Below are 23317 nucleotides of genomic sequence, written 5' to 3'. Positions count from 1 at the left end.
TCAAACAAATAATTTAAAATCAACAGACGTCCGTCCATAAATTGTTACAAAGTAAAGTTTGATTTCTGGACAGTAGCTTCAACATTTCTTCTTGAATTTTCAGTTTTTGTTGCTGTTGTTGTTGCTTGCCCACCAGATGTCAGATTATTGCCCAGTTCTCCAGTTTAATTATAGAGTTTTTCTGTTGTAAATCTGGTAACTAATGATGAAATACAGCCGTACACAGTAGCGCTTTGAGATTTATACTGTTTACAACCACACACAAATATAAATGCGTCAAAGAAAGGCTGTTTAATATGTTTTTACTCTCATAAAGCATCAAACTTCCCATTTCCAGTGTGAGGACAAAGTGTCATATAACACTGTTGTTTTCAGTGAAAAGCAGAAATGTGAGAAGAAACTTTTTTAATTGTGTTTTTTTTTTAGGGCGTGACAAAATGTGGAAGTAGAGAATGAGACACTTTGAGTTACAGTGAGTTGCAACGTCACTATGTTCATCAAAAATTCCATTTTTGATCATTTAACAACCACTTTCCTGTTTTATTTAGTGTTTAACTTCCAACCCGTCACTTGGTTACTCGTTTTAGAAACATTAAACATCTGCACCGATATTAATGATTTGCGAAAAGCACATCCTCTGATTCCTTTTAAAAAGTTGAATCAATATTTGTCCAGTGGTGCAGGAGGTAGTTTGCTAACAGTGTTGACTGTAAGATTTAACACAATATTTTAAGCAGAATAAGTTGTATATTTGATTGGACTGTAGTTATGCATTTAGAGTGAATCTCAGCTGCTACCACATGAAATTTTAGCTTAATATCTGTAAAACTGACGTTGACGTACAGCCATTTTTTGTTTTGGCTAAGGCTGATCAGTTGTTGCAGCCATTTTGAATTGAGGCATCTCAAAGAGTTAGTCACTTGTAGCTGCAGACTCATCGAGCATTTCCCGAAAGTTTCATTAAAATCCATCCAGGGGTTCATGAGATATTTTGCTAACAGACAAACAAGGTTGACGCCAACAATTATGCTGGTGTTATAAGCAATGTTCTTGTGCAAGAAGTAGCACTTAGAGTATGTGTTGTGAATGACTCTCAGCTACTACCGAGCTAAATTTGAGCTGAATGTTTTTTTAAATTTGCTGAGTTATTGTCAATTTTGTGTTTTCAAAGTTGAGTTGACTGTAGCGACCATCTTAAATCAACTTGGCTCCAAAAGTCAAACCCTTATAAAAATACATCCAATGACTATTTCCTGAAAGATTCATTCAAATTCATCCAGTGGTTAATGAAATATTTTGCTTACAGATACAAACAGGGACTTTGTGTTGATAATTTAGGGTAAAAGCGAGTTTTCTAAATAGCCCAAACTTTCTGAATGCTAAAACTTTTAGTATTTATAGATTTTTATCATTTTGATACTTACTATAAAGGCTTGAATAACAACTGCTGACAGTTTTTAGTATCAACACAACAAATTACCAGCTAGTTATTTAAAGCCTTACTGCTGCTTTTGATACTGTTGACCCCAGTATCCTTATATCACGGCTGGAACAGTGGGTTGGGATCACAGGTGCTGCATTAGAATGGTTCCGCTCATACCTGAGTGGCAGGAGTTTTTGTCTCAAGGTTGGTAATAATGTATCCGCCACATTACCTCTTTCTTCCGGGGTCCCACAGGGATCGATTCTTGGACCCCTTCTGTTCTCACTTTATTTGCTCCTACTGGGGTCCATCCTGAGGAAACATGGTCTTTCATTCCATTGTTATGCTGATGACTGTCAGATCTACCTGCCTGTGAAACCAACAAGTGTTTGCTCCATTCACCCTCTGTTAAAATGTCTGGATGACATTAAGGCCTGGATGGCTTCAAATTTCTTAACTTTTAACGATGAGAAGACTGAAGTCATTGTCTTTAGCCCTAGCTAAACTGCCGCCACTGATCATGTCAACCTGGACTCTCTTCAGCCATATCTGAAGCAGCCTGGTAAAAATCTTGGGATGGTTTTAGACTCTGACTTCAAGTTTGACAAACAAATCAACTCTGTTCAGCAGAAAAGCTTCTTCCAAGACAGGTAGCTAAGCTCAAGCCAGTATTGTCCAGACACGACCTTGAGAAACTAGTCCATGTCTTTGTCACGACCCGATTGGACTATTGCAAGGCCTCCATCTCACGTCTTCAGCTCGTCCAGAATGCTGCTGCTCGGCTTTTAACCGGAACTCGTAGGTCTGAACATATTACACCTGTTCTGTCCTCCCTTCACTGGCTCCCTGTTCGTACGAGGATAGTCTTTAAAATTCTTCTGTTGACCTTCAAATGCTTAAATGGCCTCACACCCCTTTACCTCTCTGAGCTACTGGAATCTTACGTTCCCTCTCGGGCCCTGAGATCATCCAATCAGCTGCTTTTGGCTGTTCCAAAAACAAGACTGGAGCTCAGAGGGGATCGGGCTTTTTCAGTTATGGGCCCCAAACTCTGGAACAACCTGCCCCCCAACATCAGGCAGGCCACCTCCCTTCCTCACTTCAAATCCCTGCTAAAAACACATCTGTTCTCGCAGGCATTTCACACAGTGTAAATTGATTTAGTGTTTTTTTGTTCTGTGATCCTATGTTTTAAATGCTTTTTATTAATTCTTCAGTTATTATTATTAGTGTATTGTATTTTTTTTCTCTCTTTAATTTTACTCCCATTGATTGTTGTTGTTAAGCACTTTATGATAACAGGTTCTGTTTTAAATGTGCTCTATAAATAAAGTTGCCTTGACTTCGAGTTCACATCTGTTGTGCTTTACACCTCTGTAACCCCATTGGTCAACAGTACGTGTTCCCGCCCACAAACATGCATGATGACTCCGCCCACCGGCTCGCCCACTATTTAAAGATTCCCTCTCTCGGCTACAGTCCCAGTACACAGTCACCATCCCAAGAACAACGCGGGATATCTTTATTTGTTTTCGACAAAATACTAGTTTTAGGTTTACAATACAGCGACTACATTTCCGAACATCTGCATGTGTGTAACTTTGCCACGATAATCTTAAATATGAAGACGTAGTGTAAAAGCAGGAGGAAGATGGGGAAATGGCAGTTGTCGATGGTGAGTAACTTATGAATGCTGTCATGGAGCTGCTCTGCTCCCTGACTTCTGTCTTGTGACTTCAGCTGTTTTCTGCCTCAGCAACGAGTTTTCCCAGCAATGCAGACACTAAACCTCATTTAAGGCTGTGATTAGTGGTGTAGTTTATGATCAGTTTAATTTTATCAACAAGACCCAGATTTATTACTAAATGTTGCCCATTAATTCATTTTTGTTTGTTGTTGACTCCATCAGTAGTTGGCCTCATGTGGCTCTGCTAAAACATTCAAACGCTTATAAACTATAAATTAAAGTGTCTTTAAAGAAAGCGTATCGCTTTTCAAGCCAGGGTTTTATTCTCTAATCGACTTTGTTGCTGCTTTAGATGTGGCAGCGCTCGGAGCATGTTTTAGGGACGACTCTCCGCTACTACCACTCCAAAATAAGCTATTTCTGTCAAACTGACTGAGCTGTCGCCGTTTGTTTGTTTGTTTGTTTGTTTGTTTGTTTGTTTCCTGTGGTCAGCTGACTGTGAAAGATCTGTAGAAGCGGTTCATGAGATATTTTGCTAACAGAGCCAGTGCCAGCAGTTGGCTACTAAAATAGGGAGCTATGTGTGGGGGGTGATGCTCAGCTACTACCACACCAAATACTGGCTCAGTATGTGTAAATTAGGGGTTAGCAGTGGTGGCCATCTTGATTTTGGATGACTACAAATGATAGTTTTATATTTTCATCCAATTATAACGTTTTGGAAGTTTCACTAAAATTTGTTTAGTGGCTCATGAGTTATTTTGCCAAAAACACAGACAAATGTTTTGCTTTTTGCTACGGCAGGTAATAAGAACCACTGCATTGTTATTATTAATATTATTGTTGTTGTTGTTAATATTGTTATTATTTTTGTTATTATTATATATAGCTGAGCTATCCTGTAGCTTTATCTGCACAGATTCATTTAGGAACCTCAGAGTATTGACGTGCTTTAGTATATTATTATTTGTTTTGAATTTAAAGCTTTTTATAAAGAATGTGGCGTGACTGTCAAATCGGCCAACTACTGATTCATACTTTTATGTTTGGCGTTTAAAATAAAACACAATTTTATCAATTTGTTAACTCAAGTTTATTGTATTAGAAAACTTGAATGTATTTTACTCTATTTTAGCCAAAAGTTTGTATATAGACTATAATTTGGGGAGTAAAAAAACCCCAAAAACCTGCTGATTATGAGCAAATATATTAGTGATTTATTGTAATGCTGGAAGGTTTTTCCATGTCTGTGTCCACAAAACCTGATATGGACTTTAAAAAAAATTAACAAAAATCAAACTAGCTTTAAAAATGATTACCAGTAGGATATTTGGCTTTACCAGTTTCAAAGAGATAATACGGAGGCTCTTAAATGGATAAAAAAAAAATGAAGATTGCTGTTTCTTTTTGTTCAAATGTTCATTAGTAATTCTCTATAATGAGCCAGTTTTCATTTTGCAGCTCAAATAGCTGAACGGTGTTGGACCCACTGAAGGGGACAAACATCTGTGACTCATTTCTTCTTCTCTGCTCCTAAAGGCGTTGAGTAAAGAACAATAAACAGCTGCAGCTCACGGCGTAATGGAAAGCATCTTTGTCAGATTGTATTGAACAGTGTGAACCTCTGCATCAGTGAATGCTTCTTAACTCGGTCACAGAACCGGTCTTCAGGTTTCTATTTTGAACGTTTCACTGGAATGTGAGGCATGAAAGCCGTGCACGCTCAGTTTCACCCATCTTCACATGCACCGATTCCAGCCGCAGCTGTTTTCCTGCAGATTTGAACGCTGCTTCAGCATTTACGCCGTTTTCCTGTTTTCTGTTTTTTTTTTTTTTTGTGTAGTTTTTTTTTCAGTGTAATTGCGTCTGCGTATTTCAGCCACTCATACGTAAAAACGTTCAGCTCGTGCAGGAGCTGATGAGGTGGCTTTGTTCTTTTAAAAAAACTTTTATGCTTTTCAAAACATTTTACACTTCATTTGTTTAAAGTTTCACCACACAGGTTGTGTAGAAATGGAGGAAATTCAAAACCATTGTTACCCTGAGTGGTGGACCAACAAAGATCACTCCAAGAGCAAGGCGTGGAACAGTGGGCGAGGTCACGAAGGACCCCAGGGTAACTTCTAAACAACTGAAGGCCTCTCTCACATTGGCTAATGCTATCCACTGCGCTCCAAAGAGAACATGGCTGCTCGTCTGCAGTTTGATAAAGATCACGTGGACAAGCCAGAAGACTGTTGGAAGAATGTTTTGTGGACGGATCAGACCATGATGGACAACTCTGCATTCCTGCATAAGAACCTTATCCCATCTGTGAAACATGGTGGTGATAGTGTCATGGTTTGGGCCTGTTTTACTGCATCTGGGCCAGGACGACTTGTCGTCATTGATGGAACAATGAATTCTGAATTATATTATTATAATTATATTCTGAATCAGAGAATTCTAAAGGAAAATGTCAGGACATCCGTCTATAAATCTCAAGAGAAGGTGGGTCATGCAGCGACAATGACTCTAAACGCACAAGTCATTGTGCCAAAGAATGGTTCAAGAAGAATAAAGTTCATGTTTTGGAACGATCAAGTCAAAGTCCTGACCTTAATCCAATCCAGATGTTGTGGAAGGACCTGAAGCTGCAGTTAGTGTGAGGAAACCCACCAACATCCAGAGTTGAAGCTGTTCTGTACGGAGGAATGGACTAAAGTTCCTCCAAGCCGGTGTGCAGGACTGATCAACAGTTACTGGAAACGTTTATTTGTAGTAATTGCTCCATAGTGGGGGGTGGGGGTCACACCAGGTACTGAAAGCAAAGGTTCACATACTTTTGCCAATCACAAATATGTAATATTGGATCATCTTCCTCAATACATAAATGACCAAGTGTAATATTTATGTCTCGTTTGTTTAACTGGGTTCTCTTTATCAACTTTTAGGACTTGTGTGAAAATCTGATGATGTTTTAGGTCATATTCATGAATAAATATGGGAAATCCTAAAGCGTTCACAAACTTTCAAGCACCGCTGTATTACAAAAATTCATTAGTAAAATATGTCGAGCCTCTCCCGTGTCGCACCCTAATCAGCTGATTAACTCTTAGACATGAGCTACAAAATGTCTCATTCCTCAAGTCCAGCCACTCCTGAACCAGTGACAACATCAGAAGTGTCTTACCTGCTGAGGAGACAAAGAACTGGACTGTTGTTCAGTGGTCCAATGTCCTCTTTTCTGATGAAAGTAAATATTTCATGTCATTTAGAAATTAAGGTCTCAGAGTCTGGAGGAAGAGCGGAGAGGCCCAGAATCCATTTTTTTTTTTTTTTTTTTTTAACTTATAATTGCTTTTAGTTAACCCCTTGCTTGGTTTAGCTAGCCTTTTGCTGCTTTTTGATTTTATCTAGAAGTTTTTTGTAGCTTTAAGCTAGTTTTCTGCTTATTTCAGCCTAACAAACTCCGCTTCATCACTCTGCACAGCATTTATTGTTTTAGCGGTAAAAGTTTTTTTTTTTTTCTTTGTGAAGTTCGGTGAATGGTTTGGTTTCTGCGAAGGAGAACGATGTTTCCATCATGCCAACGACTCTGCCTTCTCACCCTGCAGGATCCGGTGCAGGAGTGGGGCGAGGAGGAGGAGGACGGGGCCGTGTTCGGGGTCACCCTGCGCAGGGAACCCGTCCTGCAGAACTCCGAGTCGTCGGATCTCTCGTTGGATCTCTCGCCGGCCCACGGCTGCGTGCAGTACCACACGGTGAAGGTGCGCAGGCTGAAAGCCGCCACCCCGGAGCGTCTGATCGCCCACCTACTCGATCCCGACCGCCGGGAGCCCGACTTCATCCACGTGTTCCTGTCCACGTACCGGGCCTTCACCTCCAGCAGCGCCTTCGTCGAGCTCCTGTTTAAGAGGTGAGAGAAGCCGAACTTTAGCTGAACTGAGGCGCGTGCTAACAGAAACAACGAGGGCGCAGTCTGCTGGCCCTTCGGCCCACATGAGCCCGTCGGTACCGCTCGATTTGCACTCGTCTGTTTAACACAAAACATCCAGTCACACGGAGACAGACACGAGACTTACCGTTTGCCATGGCTCCAGTTCGCAGGTTTTAGTTTCCTTTAATTTCACATTTTCACTCCAGCTCGACTTAATCAATTCTAGATAATAGAAAATGTTACATTTTGTTCCGTAAATATGTACAGATTCAAATATTTACATTTTGTAAATGACATAGTTGGGCTAAATATTCAGGTGTTGCCACGATCTCCCAAGAACAACTGGACGAACTTGAATGAAATTCTTTGAAAAGTAATCTTTGGACCTACATCTGCATCTGATTAACTTTCAAGATGGCCGCCACAGCTAGTCAACATTAGCCAGCCCACAAGGGGCTATAAATCTGTCCGTTTTTGAAATATTGAGCTAAAGGTTAATGTGGTTGGTTATTCTTTCACAACCCTCGCTCTGAACGTCGTACTCTTATCGCAGGAGATAACAATTTAAAGATTGGACCAGAACGGCCTTGAACTCATCGTTTCGCAGCTTGAGATGGTCTAAAACTCTGGCATGAAAGGCGACGGGCGATATACACTCCTTCAATGCAAAGCTGCTAAATTACAGCCCAATATTTCTTCTTATCAAAAAACTGACTCCAATATTTGCTTCTTGAACATTTTTTGCCATCATGTCCGACTTTTTGATCCAGACCGTGCTGTTAATGCGTCAGCAGCTTTTACGACACGCCAGCTGGCACAAATCGACCTTTAGCTGAGGCGGGGTTTCAGCGCCGCTCCTACGTCACATCAGTTATTCACAGAACAAACCTCTGGACGCCCGGCAGGTTTTCATCGTCACGAGCTAAACGAAGCCGTCTGAAAAGCTTTGTTCCTTCTGCAAAGGCTAACCACGCCCTGCACCTCTGCTTCTGCACGTATCTGATCTCATTTCATTCAGGGGGTCCCTTTTGATCCTTTCAAGCTTCATAAAGGACATGATTTTTTACCTAGAAATGATAACTTTATCTGACCTATCTGTGTGGAACTGATCCCACATGTTCTTTGTCCAACTGTTGCCCTCAAACGTGCCGTGCTGTTAGCAGCAGGTTTCCCGTGAGCTTCAAACTGTGAATCCTTCCTTTGAAATGATTGTGTGAATGTTTATGAAGCATTCACACTGTTCTGATCCATTTGTCTTCTGTACGTTTTTCAGCATGTTTCTCGTCGCGCAGTTTTTGTGCTATTTCAACAAATCATAAATCAAAACGTTCAGCTCGTTCAAGACAATCCTGCTTTGACTTTTGGTATTGGTGCAACTTTAGCTTTTTGAAATATTTAGCCTTTCCTGCCATTTTTATTCTCATATAAAATGATTTGAGCTCATTTTACATCCTTCAACTCTTTAGATCTGTTTGCTGTTCTGCTTCAGCTTCTTTCAGCTTCCTTGTGCAAATTTAAACTTTTTTTCAGCTACTTTCAGCTAATATCAGCTATTTTGTGCTCCTTTCAGATTATTTCTGCCAACCATAACATTTTTGTGCTTTTACTAACTTCTTTCTCTAATTTCAGCTTATTTCTGCAAGTTTCAACTTTTTCTACCATTTCAGCTATTATTGAGCTGTTTTATGTTAATTTAAGCTTTTTCAACAAATTCCGATTTTTTTTTTTCACTCATTTCGACTTTTTTCAGCCTAATTCAGCAAAAATATGCTCTCTCATTATTGTAATTTCAGCTTCTTTCTGCTTTTTAGCTACTTTTCAGCTGTTTACTAATTCTAATTTCAGCTTTTTTCAGCTAATTTTGACATTTTTGTGCTCATTTTTTATTCTTTCAACCTAATTGGGTAAACATGTTCTTTCTGCTTTCTTCTGTTAATTTAAGCTTGTCCTACCTTCTCAGCTACCTTTTTTAGGTAATTTCAGCTGTTTTCAGCAAATGTCATGTTTTTCATGGGGATTTACCAGTATGCTACTTTCAGTCTAATTAACTTCTTTCTGCTCATTTCAGCGTATTTCTGCTAGTTTCATCTTTTTCTGCTATTTCAGCTACTTTTTAGCTGTTTTTGTGCTAACATTAGCTTTTTCAACTATTTCACTTTTTTTCTCTCATTTCAGCTCCTTCCACTTCCTTCTGGTAGTTTAAGCTTCTTTCTACCTTTTCAGCTACTTCTCAACTATTATTTTGCTAATTTCAGTTTTTTTAGCTAATCTCCTAATTTTTGTGCTCTTTTATACTTATTAAAACCTAACACAGCAAATATGTGTTCTTTCTGCTTTCTTCTGCTAACTTAGGCTCTTTCTTCCATTTCAGCTGCATGTTTTTAGCTAATTTCAGCTGTTTTTCAGCAACTTCTTCAGCAATAAGCATTCACTCTGCATTTTTGGCAGGAAATACAACTTCTCTAGTTATTTAAAAACTTTTTTTTTGTCCTACCGGATGTTTCATTTTTTCATTGCCGTCACAAAGTTAAACAACTGTAGCAGTTTTATTCGGTGTAACTCGTCAGGATTTATTCGTGGCAATCATCTCAAATCACCTGCAGAGCAATAAAGAGCCGGATCCTGTTGTAAAACTGTAGCCAGGTTCCTTTAAACCGGACAGCGCGGTGCCGTGCTGGAGTTTTACTGCGTTTACCTTTTCCGAGGTAATCATTAGTCCCAGAGGAAGGCGTGTCGGTGTTTACTCCCGGCACCGAGGCCACGAGGTCTCTGTGGGGACTCGGAGTGTTGCAGGACACTTCCCCAGGATTTCTGTTTGCAGGATGCTTTCTGTCACTGCTCAGAATCCTCGTTGTTCCTCTTTGATGTGACGACGATGTTTTGAGTTGCGGTTGAGCTGACGTGTTTCCCGTTTCCTCCACAGAGATGAATCTCTCACCAACCTGGACAACGTCGTCGGCTCTCGCAGGTGAGTTTCGTCCAGCTTGGCTGGAGCGTTTCTCCGTTCCGCCTGTTCGGCCAGCGTTAACCGCTCCGCCTGTTCGTCTCCTCCTCAGCCCCCTGCTCCCAGTGGTCCGCCTGTGGCTGGAGGAGTACAGCGAGGACTTCCAGGAGCCCCCCCAGTACCCGACCCTCCGGCTCCTGTGCGCCCAGCTGCGCCGCCGCCTCTGCTTCAGACGCTTGGCTCAGACTGCCGAAGCCTTGCTCAAGAGGCTCCAGGAACAAGGTACGCTCAGAACCAAAATAAAACTTAAAGGCTAAAGTCACTTAGCTCCAGCGGCCATCTTGAATGTGGTTGACTCCTAATGATGTTGGTTCCTGGAATTAGTTTTAGATGTGAGCTGAGCAACATGTCTTGATTTGACAGATCGCAGCCTGTCGGCGTCAGGACGTGAATCGTTACAGGACGGTGATCAGGGGGACGGAGGAGAAACCTCCACGAAACGCGACATTTACGACTTCATGCACTTTTCTGCGAGAGAGGTGGCGGAGCAGCTGACCAGGCTGGACGCTGTAGGTTTACAAGATTCTTCCAGTTCAGTGACGCATAAATGATGGCTTCACCTCCTAAAACCTTATCTTTCCTTCTTCTTCTTCTTTAGGAGCTGTTTGTGAAAGTGGTGCCCTTCCAGTGCCTGGGCTGCGTCTGGTCTCAGCGTGACAAGAAAGAAAACCGAAAGCTGGCCCCGACGGTCCGAGCCACCATTTCCCAGTTTAACGCGGTCACCAACCGCGTCATCACCTCCCTGCTCTGCTCCTCTCCCCCCAGCCCTTCCACTTCCTCCCCCATCTCATCACCCTCCTCGGCCTCCACCTTCCTGTTCCCCTCGTCCGCTCCGGGCTCGCCTCGCTTCTCGCTCGCCAGCCCGGCTCACAGAGCGCGCGTCATCGAGAGGTGGATCGCCATCGCACAGGTCAGCATCGTAGGAAGTAGAACACGTTTGACTGTCAGCAGGAAGCGGGTGACAGCTGTGTGCGTCTCCACAGGAGTGCAGGCAGCTGAAGAACTTCTCCTCTCTACGGGCGATCCTGTCGGCGCTGCAGTCGAACGCCGTGTATCGCCTCAAGAGGACCTGGGCGGCCGTGAGCAGGTTGGCAAACATCTTCAGAGCACTTCAGGGTTATTTTATCCTTTCAAATCGAGTTAAAATAAAACTTGACGTTTAGGTAAACTAGAGAAATTTCATTTCCAGTGAAAATGCAATGTGAATGCTTATTGCTGAAGAACTTGCTGAAAAACAGCTGAAATTAGCTAAAACCATGCTGAAATGTAGCTGAAATGGAAAAACAAGCCTAAGTTAGCAGAAGAAAGCAAAGAACACATATTTTCTGAATGTGGTTTAAATAAGCAGAAAAGAGCACAAAAAATGAGTAAGTTAGCTAAAAAAATAGCTGAAATCAGGAAAAAAAAGTAGCTGAAAAGGCAGGAAGATGCTTAAATTACCAGAAGAAAGTGGAGAGAGCACAACAGAGTCCAATTAAGCTGAAAGAAGCAGAAATTAGCACCAAAAAGTGGAAATTATCTGAAAAAAGCAGAAGTATGTTAAAAAAAACAGCTGAGTAGTAGCTAAAAACACTGAAAGAAGCTAAAATTACCAGAAGGAAGTGGAGAGAGCAATTTTTGCTGAATTAACCTGTAAAAGTTGAAATGAGTGCAAAAAATGTGGAATTAGCAAAAAAAAAAAAGGCAAAAATACAGTAGCTGAAATAGCAGTAAAAGCTGAAACTTGCATAAATAAGCTGAACAGAGCATAACGAGCTGAAATTAGCAGATAGAAGTTAGAAGAAGCACAAAAATGTGTAGTTAGCAGAAAGAATATAAAAGGAGCACAAAACGGCTGAAGAAAAAGCTGAAAGTAGCTGAAAAAAGTTTAAATTTGCACAAAGAAGCTCAAGCAGAACAAAATGGGAAAGAAGCTGTAAAAGGTTGTAAACAGATCAAAAGATTTGAAGGATGTAAAATGAGCTCAATTCATGTTTTACGAGGGAGAAAATGGCAGAAATGGCTAAATATTTCAAAAAGCTAAAGTTGCACCAATACCAAAAGTCATAGCAGGATTGTCCTGAACGAGCTGAACGTTTTGATTTATGATTTGTTGAAGTAGCACAAAAATGTGGAACGAGAAAGATGCTGAAAAACGTCTGCAAGAAAAATGCATCGCAATGGAGTGAATGCTTGATAAACATTCACGATAAACTGATTTGTGTTTGGTTTCAGAGAGAGCACGAGCATCTTCGACCACCTGTGTGAGACGTTTCCTGATGAGAACTGTGTGCTGAGCAGCAGAGAGATCCTAGTGGAGGTAACTACCGTTCTCTGCCCCCATAAACACGCAGGACAGCAACAAAACCGACACGTTGCACCTATCATTCAGTTTTAGTCGTCATAAGATCCAGCTCCTACAGGTTTCAGCTCGGGGCCTACTTTTTATATTTGTCTAAAATGAAAACGAGTGCAAAGATCCCTGTACTGAAGAGGATTAATAACAGCTGCAGTGTGATGGCGCAGGTTTAAGTAAAACTGCTTGTGTTTGACAACGACAGAGCAGACTGTCCTCACAGTGACCGCAAAGCCCTTTGAAAGCTGTACAAAGTGTCCCTGAACGCGTCACTGCTACACCTTCTGTCACAACTCTGTAACTTAACTCCTGTGTATTTTTGTTTTTTCTACTCGTCACGCAGCGGTTTTAGTTTCCCCAGAAACATCTTTACCTCCCAGAATAAGACTTTAAATGTTCTCGAACTCTCAATATGAGCCTCTCATTTGTAGATAAAAACGTTTTTTATTTGCTTTGTTACATTCCATCTGTTTGGTTGGTTGGGATTTTAGCCAAAATGGGTAGAATTTTTTTAAGTACCGTATTTTTCAGTCTATAAGGCGCATTAGACAAGTTCGTTTTTGCAGATTTTTGAGCGCCGTGTACCAGCATTATTATTATTGGACTTTTATTTATACAGGTTAGTTTCCACTGAGCCTCGAAGACTCATTTACAAGAGAGACCTGTTACATACAACATGCAGGCAGATGAGAAAAAGAGAGCACGAGGGTGGAGGAAGCCAAAAAAAAAAAAATCATGTCTCACCATGTCCTGGCTGGAAAATGGTATAAAAGATGCACCAAAAAAATAATTTGCAAAATAAAGCAGCAACATACAATGACATCATGATACATTCATGCATAGAGGTCAACAAAGGCGGTGAGTTGTCCATAAACACTCCAGAAAGTTCCAAAGTTCTGATAAGATGGTACAGTGTCTATCAGCATCATGGTACATAAAATCGGTTCCAGGTCTGTAATCGCAACCAGAATTATTACATAAAGCTCACTGTTGATTTTTGAGAAAATTAAAGGATTTTAAGTGCGCCTTGTACCCCGAAAAATACCGTATTGCACTATTTTATCTAGTTAGTAGGAAATGATGGTGCTGCTTATGAGTATCTCTTATTGAGACAATCTTAGGATTTCCCCTTGAGCAGGTAGTCGTAACAGTGTGAAAAGATGTTGGTTTTATTGCGAAGAGACTACTGGAAAAGCCAGTTTCCAGAATAGCAGCCAGCCGCCTCACTGGTTCGTGAAGAGCAACACAAGAGAAGCCTCCTCCGTTCTAACCAGCAGAACCAGTGCTGTGGATGAATTTGGTGGAACCAGACTGACTTCGGGAGTTTCACATGTTTTCTTGGTGCAGAGAGAGTTAATTAAAGGCCCAGTAAATATTCCCACACTTTCTGATGAGAGACGCGGTCGAAGCTAACGCCACACCAAGTTTTGGTCCAGTGTCTGTAAAAATAGCTGAGCTGCAGCCATTTTTTTTAATTTTTTTTTTGTTGTGACGGCTTCATTTTGAGAGGACGCTCAAGACGGACGCAGCCACAACATTTATCACCTTCGGCTGCAGGTTATAACCAAACTATTGATGCTCGACTGTAATGAACGTGGGATTTCACCACAGATTGCTGTTTGCCTGAATGAAAAGCAGATTAGTGTTTTTTTTTTTTTTTTATGCAAACAGAACTGGTGTAAGAAAACCTCTGGTGTTCTAGACGTTTGTGTTGTTGGTCGTATGTGAGCAGCAGCTGGTCTAGACTCCCATTAAGTGAAGCAGTCCAGTTCCTGAAAACCAGATAGGAGCTCATTGTTGGCAGCCACAAAAGTCACGATTGAAAAGCGAGTTTGTCTGCTGCGCTGGTCACGTTGTTTTCCTCCTCGCTGCACTCTCAGCCCTGGAGTGGCTAAAAAAAGAAAAGAAAGCAAAGCAGCGATTATATAACTCCTCTGCTTGTTGACGCCTCACTTTAACACCTGATTTTGATTCACGGGTGTTGACACGACTGTCGTCCTCTCTCTGCAGGATGGGAGTCACCCAGAGAGCAGCGCCACGCCGGGCTCCAAGTCCCCTCGACTCTGCTCAGAGCCCAGACACACGGTGAGAGCAAGCTCAGCTCTTCGTTTGGAAACAACCTTTCACTTCCTTCATTCAGCCTCGAAAATAAACCAAATGTGCCAGCTGGTAGAAAGTGATGCGTTTGTCACATCAGCTCAGCTTCCTTTAGGTTTGCCAAGTTCCCTGTTTTAATCTTTTCAGTCTAAGCGCTTAACGAGAAATGTTTGTGGCACACAGGATAGTTTTCTTCTTACTTTTAAAACTCAAACCCATGCAGAGTTTATTTTGGGTGGTGTTCAAACTGATTTATACCCCTCTATGTTTACGTTTCGATTATTAGTCGTTTATGCATGGAGCGATCACTTGTTGTTAAAAACCACTGAACATTTCACTCCTAAAGTCTAATTTATTTCAAACTAGATGGATTGTATTTCCTGCGAAAATGCAGTGGGAATGCTTATAGCAGAAGAACTTGCTAAAAAATAGCTACAATTCGCTAAAAAAACATGCTGAAATGTAGCTGAAATAGAACACTAAGCATACATTAGCAGAAGAAATCAGAAAGAAAACATATTTTCTGAATTGGGATAAAAAAAAGCAGAAATGAGCACAAAAATTAGTAAATTTGGGAAAAAAAAAAGGCTGAATTTAGCAACAATGACAACAAAAATTGCTGAAAAGACAGAAAGAAGCTTAAATTACCAGAAAGAAGCAGAAAGAGCTGAAATGAGCTGAAAAATGTGGAATTAGCTGAAAATGTTAAAATTAGCATAAAACAGCTAAATAGTAGCTAAAGTAGCAGAAAAGCTGAAACTAACAGAAAAGCTGAAACAAGCGTAAAAAGCTGAAATTAGCAGAAAGACGTTAGTTAGGCTGAAAGTAGCAGAAATTACAACTAAAAACTTGAATTCATCTGAAAACAGCTCAAATTACGATAGCTAAACAAAATGCTGAAATAGGCCGAAAGAAGCAGAAATGAGCACAAAAAAGTGGAAATGATCTGAAAAAGCTGAAATTAGCAACAAAAAAACAGTTGAAAAGTAGCTAAAATTGCAAAAAGAAGCTTAAGTTAGCAGAAGGAAGTGGAAAGAGCACATTTTTGCTGAATTAGGCTGAAAAAAGTGGAAATGAATGCAAAAATTGTGGAATTGGCTAGAATTAGCTTAAAATAGTTGAAATAGAAAAAGCTGAAACGTGCAGAAATAAGCTAAACAAAGCTGAAATTAGCAGAAAGACATTAGAAGAAGCACAAAAATTTTGTAGTTAGCAGAAAGGATCTGAAAGGAGCACAAAACAGCTGAAAAACCAGCTGAAATGAGCCGAAAAAAGGTTAAATTTGCAGAAGGAAGCTGAAAGAAGCTGAACCAGAACAAAATGTGAAAGGAACAGCAGTAAAAGATTGTAAACATCTAAAGATTTGAAGGATGTAAAATGAGCTTAATTCATGTTTTATGAGGAAAAAAAATGGCAGAAAAGGCTAAATATTTCAAAAAGCTAAAGTTGCACCAATACCAAAACATAGTCCTGAAAGAAATTCAGCAGTCGCTACAGAGGCCAGTAACCAGCTAGTGACTGGTTATTCAGTCAGACTTTAAAACATCTTTCATACAGAAAGTGTAACTCAGTGTGTTGCATCAGATGAAAGCAACAGAGAACGGAGCCGACAAAATGCATTCAGAATAATTAAAAAGGGCAAGAAGTTGTAGAAGGAAATAAAAATGTTAATTTTAACGACTGAAGGAACTGCGAAAATGATTTCCTCAATGAGGAAACACCAGAGGTAGATATGAAATATTAAAAATTGTTAAAACGTGGTTTCTCAAGTCTGAAAATGAGGAAAAATCATGTTGCTAAATAAAAGGAGGGGAAAAGTGAAAGTTAATTTTTTTTCTTCAAAGTGAGACGTAATCGGAGTAAAATGAGGAGAAATAAATTAAATATAAACCAGTTTTACTGTGTTTCTAGTTTAACTCTTAACTTAGACAAAGTTAATATAAGACTTGTTCAATTTTGTAATTATTAAAATGTCTGTAAACTTTAAACGGAGCAGAACAGCAGAGAAGAAACGTTCTGTGCAGGGAATTATTAATAAAAATTACAAAGCAACCTGTTGACTACGACTTTCAGCTGACACTATATTTAAAATAAAAATTTTAAAATGATCTCGGTGCCTTTGAATAAATTAAAATCTTAGCTTTAAACTTGAATATTAACAATGAAATATAACAAATCATGTTAATAAATAGTTTAAATAAAATTAAATGGTAATTTTATCATTTCGTAAGGATTTTAAAAGTTTTTTCTTTATGATGAAATCTGAACTTGGTGTTGAAAATCTAACAATATGTGTACATATATACATTTTTATGTACACAAATTGGTGAATCAAATTTTATTATTTAAAAAATAAAAAAATCTAACAATAAGAGATTTGTATCCAAACTTCTTCTCCATATTTGTGTGCAGACGGTGTGTCGTTAATAAAACTAACGGGGGTTTTATTTTTCTCCTCAGAACTTCGGCAGCGGCGTCGTTCCTTACCTGGGCACGTATCTGACGGTCCTCACCATGCTGGACACGGCGCTGACGGACTCTGTGGAGGTCCGTTATTGATCTGATTTATGGCTTTAAAACATCCTGCTTTTCTGTATTAATTAGATTTTTTTTTTTTTATGTTTTTCAGGGTGGATTTATCAACTTTGAGAAACGCAGACGGGTAGGTGCTGCCATCTAGTGGTGCTTTACCTGCATTACTGTTTTTAAATTGCATCAAATGTACTCGATTTGCTGCATTTCTCCCCCTTTTTAATGGATTAATTTGTTTTTTAATTTTTTAATTGTTTTTTTGTTGCAGGAGTATGAGATTCTCTCCCAGATTCGACAGCTCCAGGCTTTCTGTTGCCACTACAACCTTCCAGTCAGCTCTCAGGTCACCGCCTGGCTGCAGGCTCCCACTCTGCTCACAGACCAGGAGAGGTAAACCGAACCGGGCCGTATGAAACACACCAGAACTGCTCAAGAGGAAGCTCCATGTGAGACGGCCTTGTCTCATTTTGTTCTGTCTCCTGTAGCTACGAGCTGTCTCGTGAGCTGGAGCCTCCCGTCGATCCCTGCCCCAGCTCGCCCAGCCTGTGGAGCAATCGTCTCCTCGCCAAGAAGCTCGCCCAGTAAGTTTTAAAGCCCAGTCGTCAAAACTGGTTTGGAATAACCGAGATATAGGAGTTCATTGCCTGTCATAAAAATAAAAAAAAACCTGACGTGAAGTTCTGTGTGCAGGTTGCGAACGTCTCACTGCGACCAGATCAGCGTTTCGTCTTCTGGCTCCAGCGGCTCAGACACAGACGACCTCTCCGTCCCGCAGCCTTCTCGCCTCAGACTCAAACTGAAGGTACGAGCTCCAGCACTTTTCCAGGTTCCCGCTCGGAACGTGTCCCGACCCTTGACCAAGCCCCTCCTCCTGTCCCCTCAGTCCCTCCCAGGCTCTCTCCACAACGTCGCGGAGGACTCCTCCATCTCCTCCTCCGCCTCTTCGTCCCCAAGACTCTCCAGGTCGTCGTGCAGCTCCTCGCACCCCGATCTCCGCTCTTCGTCTCTGGCTCTGAGCCCAGAGTCATCGTCGTCGCAGTCCGGCTGCTCTCCTCCGGCTGCGCAGCCAGTCTACAACAAGCAGGTGGCGGACTCGTGTATCATCCGGGTCAGTGTGGAGTGTGTCGACAACGGGAACATCTACAAGAGCATACTGGTACGTTTCCCAGAGCGCCGGACGTCTGCAAAGGCTGCTGGAAAGAGACATCTTTTTTTTTTTTTTATCAAAAGGAAACATCTTTATAATTATTTCAAGTAGTGTGTAAAAATTATATGATTTTATTTTCATGTAGGAACTGAAATCAGTTTTTTTTGGTAAACATTATGTGTATTCATCTACCACAACTGTTGCTTCTTTTAATTAGCAGAAGAAAGCAGAAAAAACACGTATTTGCTGAATTAGGTTTAAAATAGCAAAAAGTTAGGAAATTGGTTAGAAACTAAGCTGAAATTAGCAAAAAAAAGTAAATAGCTGAAAATCAGATGAAACGGCAGAAAGAAGCTTAAACTAACAGAAGGAAAGAGCTGAAAGGAGCTTGAATAAGGTGGAATTACCTGAAAAAGCTAAAATTAGCATAAAAACAGCTAAATCCTAGCTAAAATATAAGATAAAGTTGAAACCAGCTGAAAAAAGCTGAAATGATAACAATAAGCTTAAGTTAAAACAAAGAAGTTAAATGGGTTGAAAATAGCAAAAATTACCATGAAAAACTTGAATTTATCAGAAAACAGCTGAAATTTGGCAACAAAAAAAAATGCTGAAAAGGTAGAACAAGCTTCAACTAGCACAAGAAAGCAGAAAGAACACGTTTGTCCTATTAGGCTGAAAGAAACAGAAATTAGCACAAAAAATTTGAAATTATCTGAAAAAAAAAAGGAATTAGCAACAAAAAAAACCAGCTGAAAGGTAGCTGGAAAGGCTGAAAAAAGCTTAAATTAGAGAGTACAATTTTGCACAATTAAGCTGAAAGTTGAAATGAGTGCAAAAAACCCCCATGTAATTAACTGTAAAAAAGCTCAAATTGGCATAAATTCAGCTAAATTGTAGCTGAAATGACAGAATAAGCTGAAACTTGCAGAAATGAGCTGAACTGAGCAAAACAAGCTGAAATTGGCAGAAAGAAGTTAGAAGCAGAAAAAATATTATAGTTAGCATTAAGAAACAGCTGAAAGTAGCTGAAAAAATGTTTAAATTTGCACCAGGAAGCTGAAAGAATCTGAAGCTGAACAAAATGTGAAATGAGCAGTAAAAGGTTGTGAACACAGCTAAAGATTTGAAGGATGTAAAATGAGCTCAATTCATTTTCTATGAGGAAAAAGTGGCAGAAAAGACTAAATATTTCAAAAAGCTAAAGTTGCACCAACACCAAAAGTCACAGCACTTTTCTCCTGAAAGAGCTGAACGTTTTGATTTATGATTTATTTGAAATGGCTCAAAAATTGTGGAACGAGAACGATGCTGAAGAACGTTCAGAAGAAAACTGGACCACAGTAGAGTGAACGCTTCGTCAACGTCTCACAGACGAGTCAAATGTGATGAAAACAAATCGGCAACGTTTGATTTAAATTTCAGTGTTTCGATGAAATGCGGCTTTAAAACGTTCTCCTCGCTTGTTTTTTGACGAGTCCGTTTCTCTTCCAGCTCACCAGCCAGGACCACACGCCTCACGTGGTCCAGAGAGCTCTTGAGAAGCACAACATGGAAGACTTGAGGTGCAGCGACTTCGGCCTCTTTCAGATGCTCAACCACAGAAAAGGTCGGCGCATAAAACTTCTTCAAACCGCAGAACTAACTGAGTTGATGTAGATGTTTGTTCTGGTTGTTGCTGATTGAAGTATTGTTCAATATTTTGGCATCACTTTATAATTTAATTTCTTTCTCCTCCTCAGAGCTCCAGATTCCCGACAACGGCAACGTGTTTTACGCCATGTGCACCTCCGCCAACTACGACTTCGTCCTGCGGCGGCGCTGGAGGAGCCGGGGCAAACCGTGCGGCCCGTTTTCCAGCCCTGGATCTCAGCACAGAACCCACCAAAACAATTGATTTAAAAACTAAAAAAAGCTTCTGCTGTGCTGCTGAAGGAACCGGGACAAACTAGAACCACGCCTCGGTGGTTCTGCTCATCGTCACAAGAGTGTCGTCGTGCAGCAGAGCCGTCGTAGACTCTCCCAGACTTCGACTGAAAATAAGAAAAAAAAAAAAACGTGGAGGAGTTCTCATTTTGACTGGAAACCAGAACCGATCTGCGTTTGTCCGGAGGAGGTGACTGAGGAGAAACCCCCCGGAAGAACTGAAGCCAGAACCAGAAAGTTCCTGCGCTCGTTCTCCTCTGGGTTTATAACGAGACGTGGGTCCCGGCAGGCGCCTGAAGGCACCGTTTACTGCTAACGTTGGTCACACGTTGAGCTGCAGAACGAGAGATCCCGACTTTCTGATGACCAAGAACTGATGCTCGGACCCCATCGTACCATCTTGATACAGAAATGTCCGACGGGTCATTTATTTAAATACATATATTCTTGTCTCATATATTTTTTTTAACAAAAACATTTAGTTTTATAAGCTTAAATTATTTAAATGCACTTCAGTATTCTAAGTAAAAATGTGTTTGTTTGTCTACTCTGGTATTTTAAAAGCCTAAGCCTTTTCCCCCCTTTTAATTAACAAAACCAGCCCAATAAAAAACACTTAAAACTGTTTAATTAAAGGATGCGATGACTTCAGTCCTAAAGCTAGTTCTGGAAGAAAAAAAAGTTTTCAAATGGCTGATGCTGAAATAACCCCTGGCACCTGAGTTTTCACATCTGAAGGAATAAAGTTGATTAAAGCCTATTCACTTCTTTAAATCCATGGTTCCCAACACTGGTCCTTGAGGAATACCATCCTGCATGTTTCAGTTTTTTTTTCCCTGCTCCTGATTCAGTAATGTAAGTTCTGCAGAAGTTGGTTTAACACTCTTCATTCCAATCAGGTGTGTCAAAGCAGGGAAACGAAACATGCAGGATGGTGTTCCTCAAGGGCCACTGTTGGGAACCACCTCTATTGATCATGCTGCAGTGCATTCTGTAACAGTTGGTAATAAAGATGTTTGAGGATCAACGGTCCAGGTTACAAAAATGCCACTTATTTTATATTTTTTAATACTTTTTCAGTCGTGGGTCTAATTCTTCCTTTGCATCTCATAAGCTCAAACTTATCTTTGTGTCGGTTTGGATGGAAATCAACCTGTTTTTGTTTTTATGGTTAAATGAAGGAAATTTTTAGCACATTTCATGAGTTTATTCGCTCATGTCAATAATTTGGGGGAAATTAATCCATTTGTTTCACAAAGTGGTTTCCAGCTCTTTATCAGAGGGACAGTTGAACATGAGGACACGTCTCCTCCTCGTGGATTAAATGAAGGACGAGATTTTCTGTGATGGAAAAATCCTCTCTAAAACCACCAGGCGTTTTACGCTCAGCTTTGTACCCAGATATCAAACCTGTGCACAATGCTTTTTGGTGGGATTTTATTTATTTATTTTAAAAAGTTTAGTGTTTAGTTTGAAGCTGCTGCAGTTTAAATTAAGTCAGATGAAGGTTTGTAACTAAATGGCTGAATGAATTCTGTGTCCGTCGTACAGTATTATTAATATTAATGTCTTTGACATGGAAGCAATGTTACTTTATAAACATTTTGTTATAAGAGTCTTCTTGTTAGGTTTAATTGAAGCACGTGTCATAGATCTTCATAATGAATATTCACTAATAAAGCAAATCTGCACTTTTATAAACTATATTTGTCTCTGGTCTTTTTCCATCCATTTATTTTAAACAGTTTCTTCTTTCTGATGAGACGTGGGAGATGCCGACCTCAGAGGCGACAGCTCTAACCACTGCTCCACTGTGTCGCCTGCTTTTAAAACCATAAAGAAGAGCAAAATGTGGGAAAATTAAAAATGTGTTTATAGTAACCGGTGAGCAGGAGCATGCCAACAAAATAAAAGTTGAGGTCTCTCTGATGTTTAGTCTCTTGAAAGTATTTTTTATTGCAATGTCTAAAACATTACAAATAACCTAAAGAACTAGATGGACCGCTGTCCATCAAATTTAACAAATGCACTTTAAAACATTATATACATTAGATTTTTATCAATCTGGAAAGTTGCATATACTTGTGCAAGTGAGGTTTATTATATAAATGGGGAAAATTAGTGGCAACTAAACATAGAAGTAACAAGTTTTACTAACTTTATACTTTAGTGATAAACAAGTAACATTTCCTTTAATAAACTAGCAGTTCAGTTTATTTTCATTATCTCATGCAGAGTGATTTTTTTCACGAGGAAAAAGTAACAACTGTGACAAAAGTTTCATTTTCTTCTTGACAAAACTATTAAATGAGCTTCTGTTCCTGCTTCTGCATAAAGTCACGAAAGTGGTTTTAGGATTTTGTTCTGGTTTTAAGTAAAACCTAAATCTTTTTAAATTGTTGGTTTTGTGTTCTTGTGATTTTATCTTATTCACAAGCTGAAAACTTGTTTTAGTGGTCCTGAAACTTGTGTTTAACTAGCAGTGATGAATTTCTTTCAGATTCAACATTTGACCACTAGATGACGCTAGGACACAAAGAAAAATGCGCCTTTCTTGAGTTCCTCTCAATATAAAACAACCAGTTTTAACATTTTGTCTTCTGAGGGTTTTGTATTGAATAATAATCTGATTTTATTCAGTGTAAAACAGCTGAAATGAGAATGAAACAGTCAGAAAAACAACTGAGGAGCTGCAGAAACGCAGCAGAACTGAGAGTCAACGGGGACATTCTCCTGGCCTTCATGAAGGTTTGTGAAGGGTCAAAGGTCAAAATGTTGGAGGCGTTATGACCTGATCGATCAGTTTTTCTGCTCACAGATGAAGTTCTTATTTCTATATTTTTAAAACACTTGCTCAGTTTAAAACTCTTTACATGGGCTGATGTGACAGTTTGTTGGATGATTTTTTTTGTATCTAAACTTCTCTGCTTGTCTCAAACTGAATGGATTTACAATAAATAAATAAATAAATAAATAAATAAATAAATAAATAAATAACCTCTATTCAGACTGCATTAATGAAGGAGCACTACATTAACTGAAGGTAATATAAAAACATGTTTTTGTTACAATTGTCTTATGCAATTACTTTTTCTTTGATCACATGCATTAATGGCTGGCTGGCTGGTTGGCTGGCTGGCTGGCTGTCTGGCTGGCTGTCTGGCTGGCTGGCTGGCTGGCTGGCTGGCTGGCTGGCTGGCTGGCTGGCTGGCTGGCTGGCTGGCTGGATGGATGGATGGATGGATGG

General features: G+C 40.1%; 1 protein-coding gene across 1 annotated transcript; it reads left to right on the top strand.

Moving 5' to 3' along the window:
- The first annotated feature begins 2912 nt into the window (after nucleotides 1-2912).
- LOC119423113 (ral guanine nucleotide dissociation stimulator-like 1) lies at nucleotides 2913-20041 on the top strand. Its single transcript, XM_037690523.1, has 17 exons — nucleotides 2913-3098; nucleotides 6707-7008; nucleotides 9953-9997; nucleotides 10086-10255; nucleotides 10397-10542; nucleotides 10632-10943; nucleotides 11017-11120; nucleotides 12248-12332; nucleotides 14379-14453; nucleotides 16926-17012; nucleotides 17095-17127; nucleotides 17266-17387; nucleotides 17483-17578; nucleotides 17688-17799; nucleotides 17881-18153; nucleotides 19639-19753; nucleotides 19887-20041. Exons 1-17 carry the CDS (start codon nucleotides 3075-3077, stop codon nucleotides 20039-20041), a joined length of 2256 nt encoding a protein of 751 aa, XP_037546451.1. The 5' UTR covers nucleotides 2913-3074.
- The last annotated feature ends 3276 nt before the right edge of the window (nucleotides 20042-23317 follow it).

Source organism: Nematolebias whitei, chromosome 16 (assembly GCF_014905685.2).
Source record: "Nematolebias whitei isolate Nwh7 chromosome 16, NemWhi1, whole genome shotgun sequence".
NCBI lineage: Eukaryota > Metazoa > Chordata > Actinopteri > Cyprinodontiformes > Rivulidae > Nematolebias > Nematolebias whitei.
Note: the sequence above shows the minus strand (reverse complement) of the source record. Positions and strands in the feature narration are given on the sequence as shown.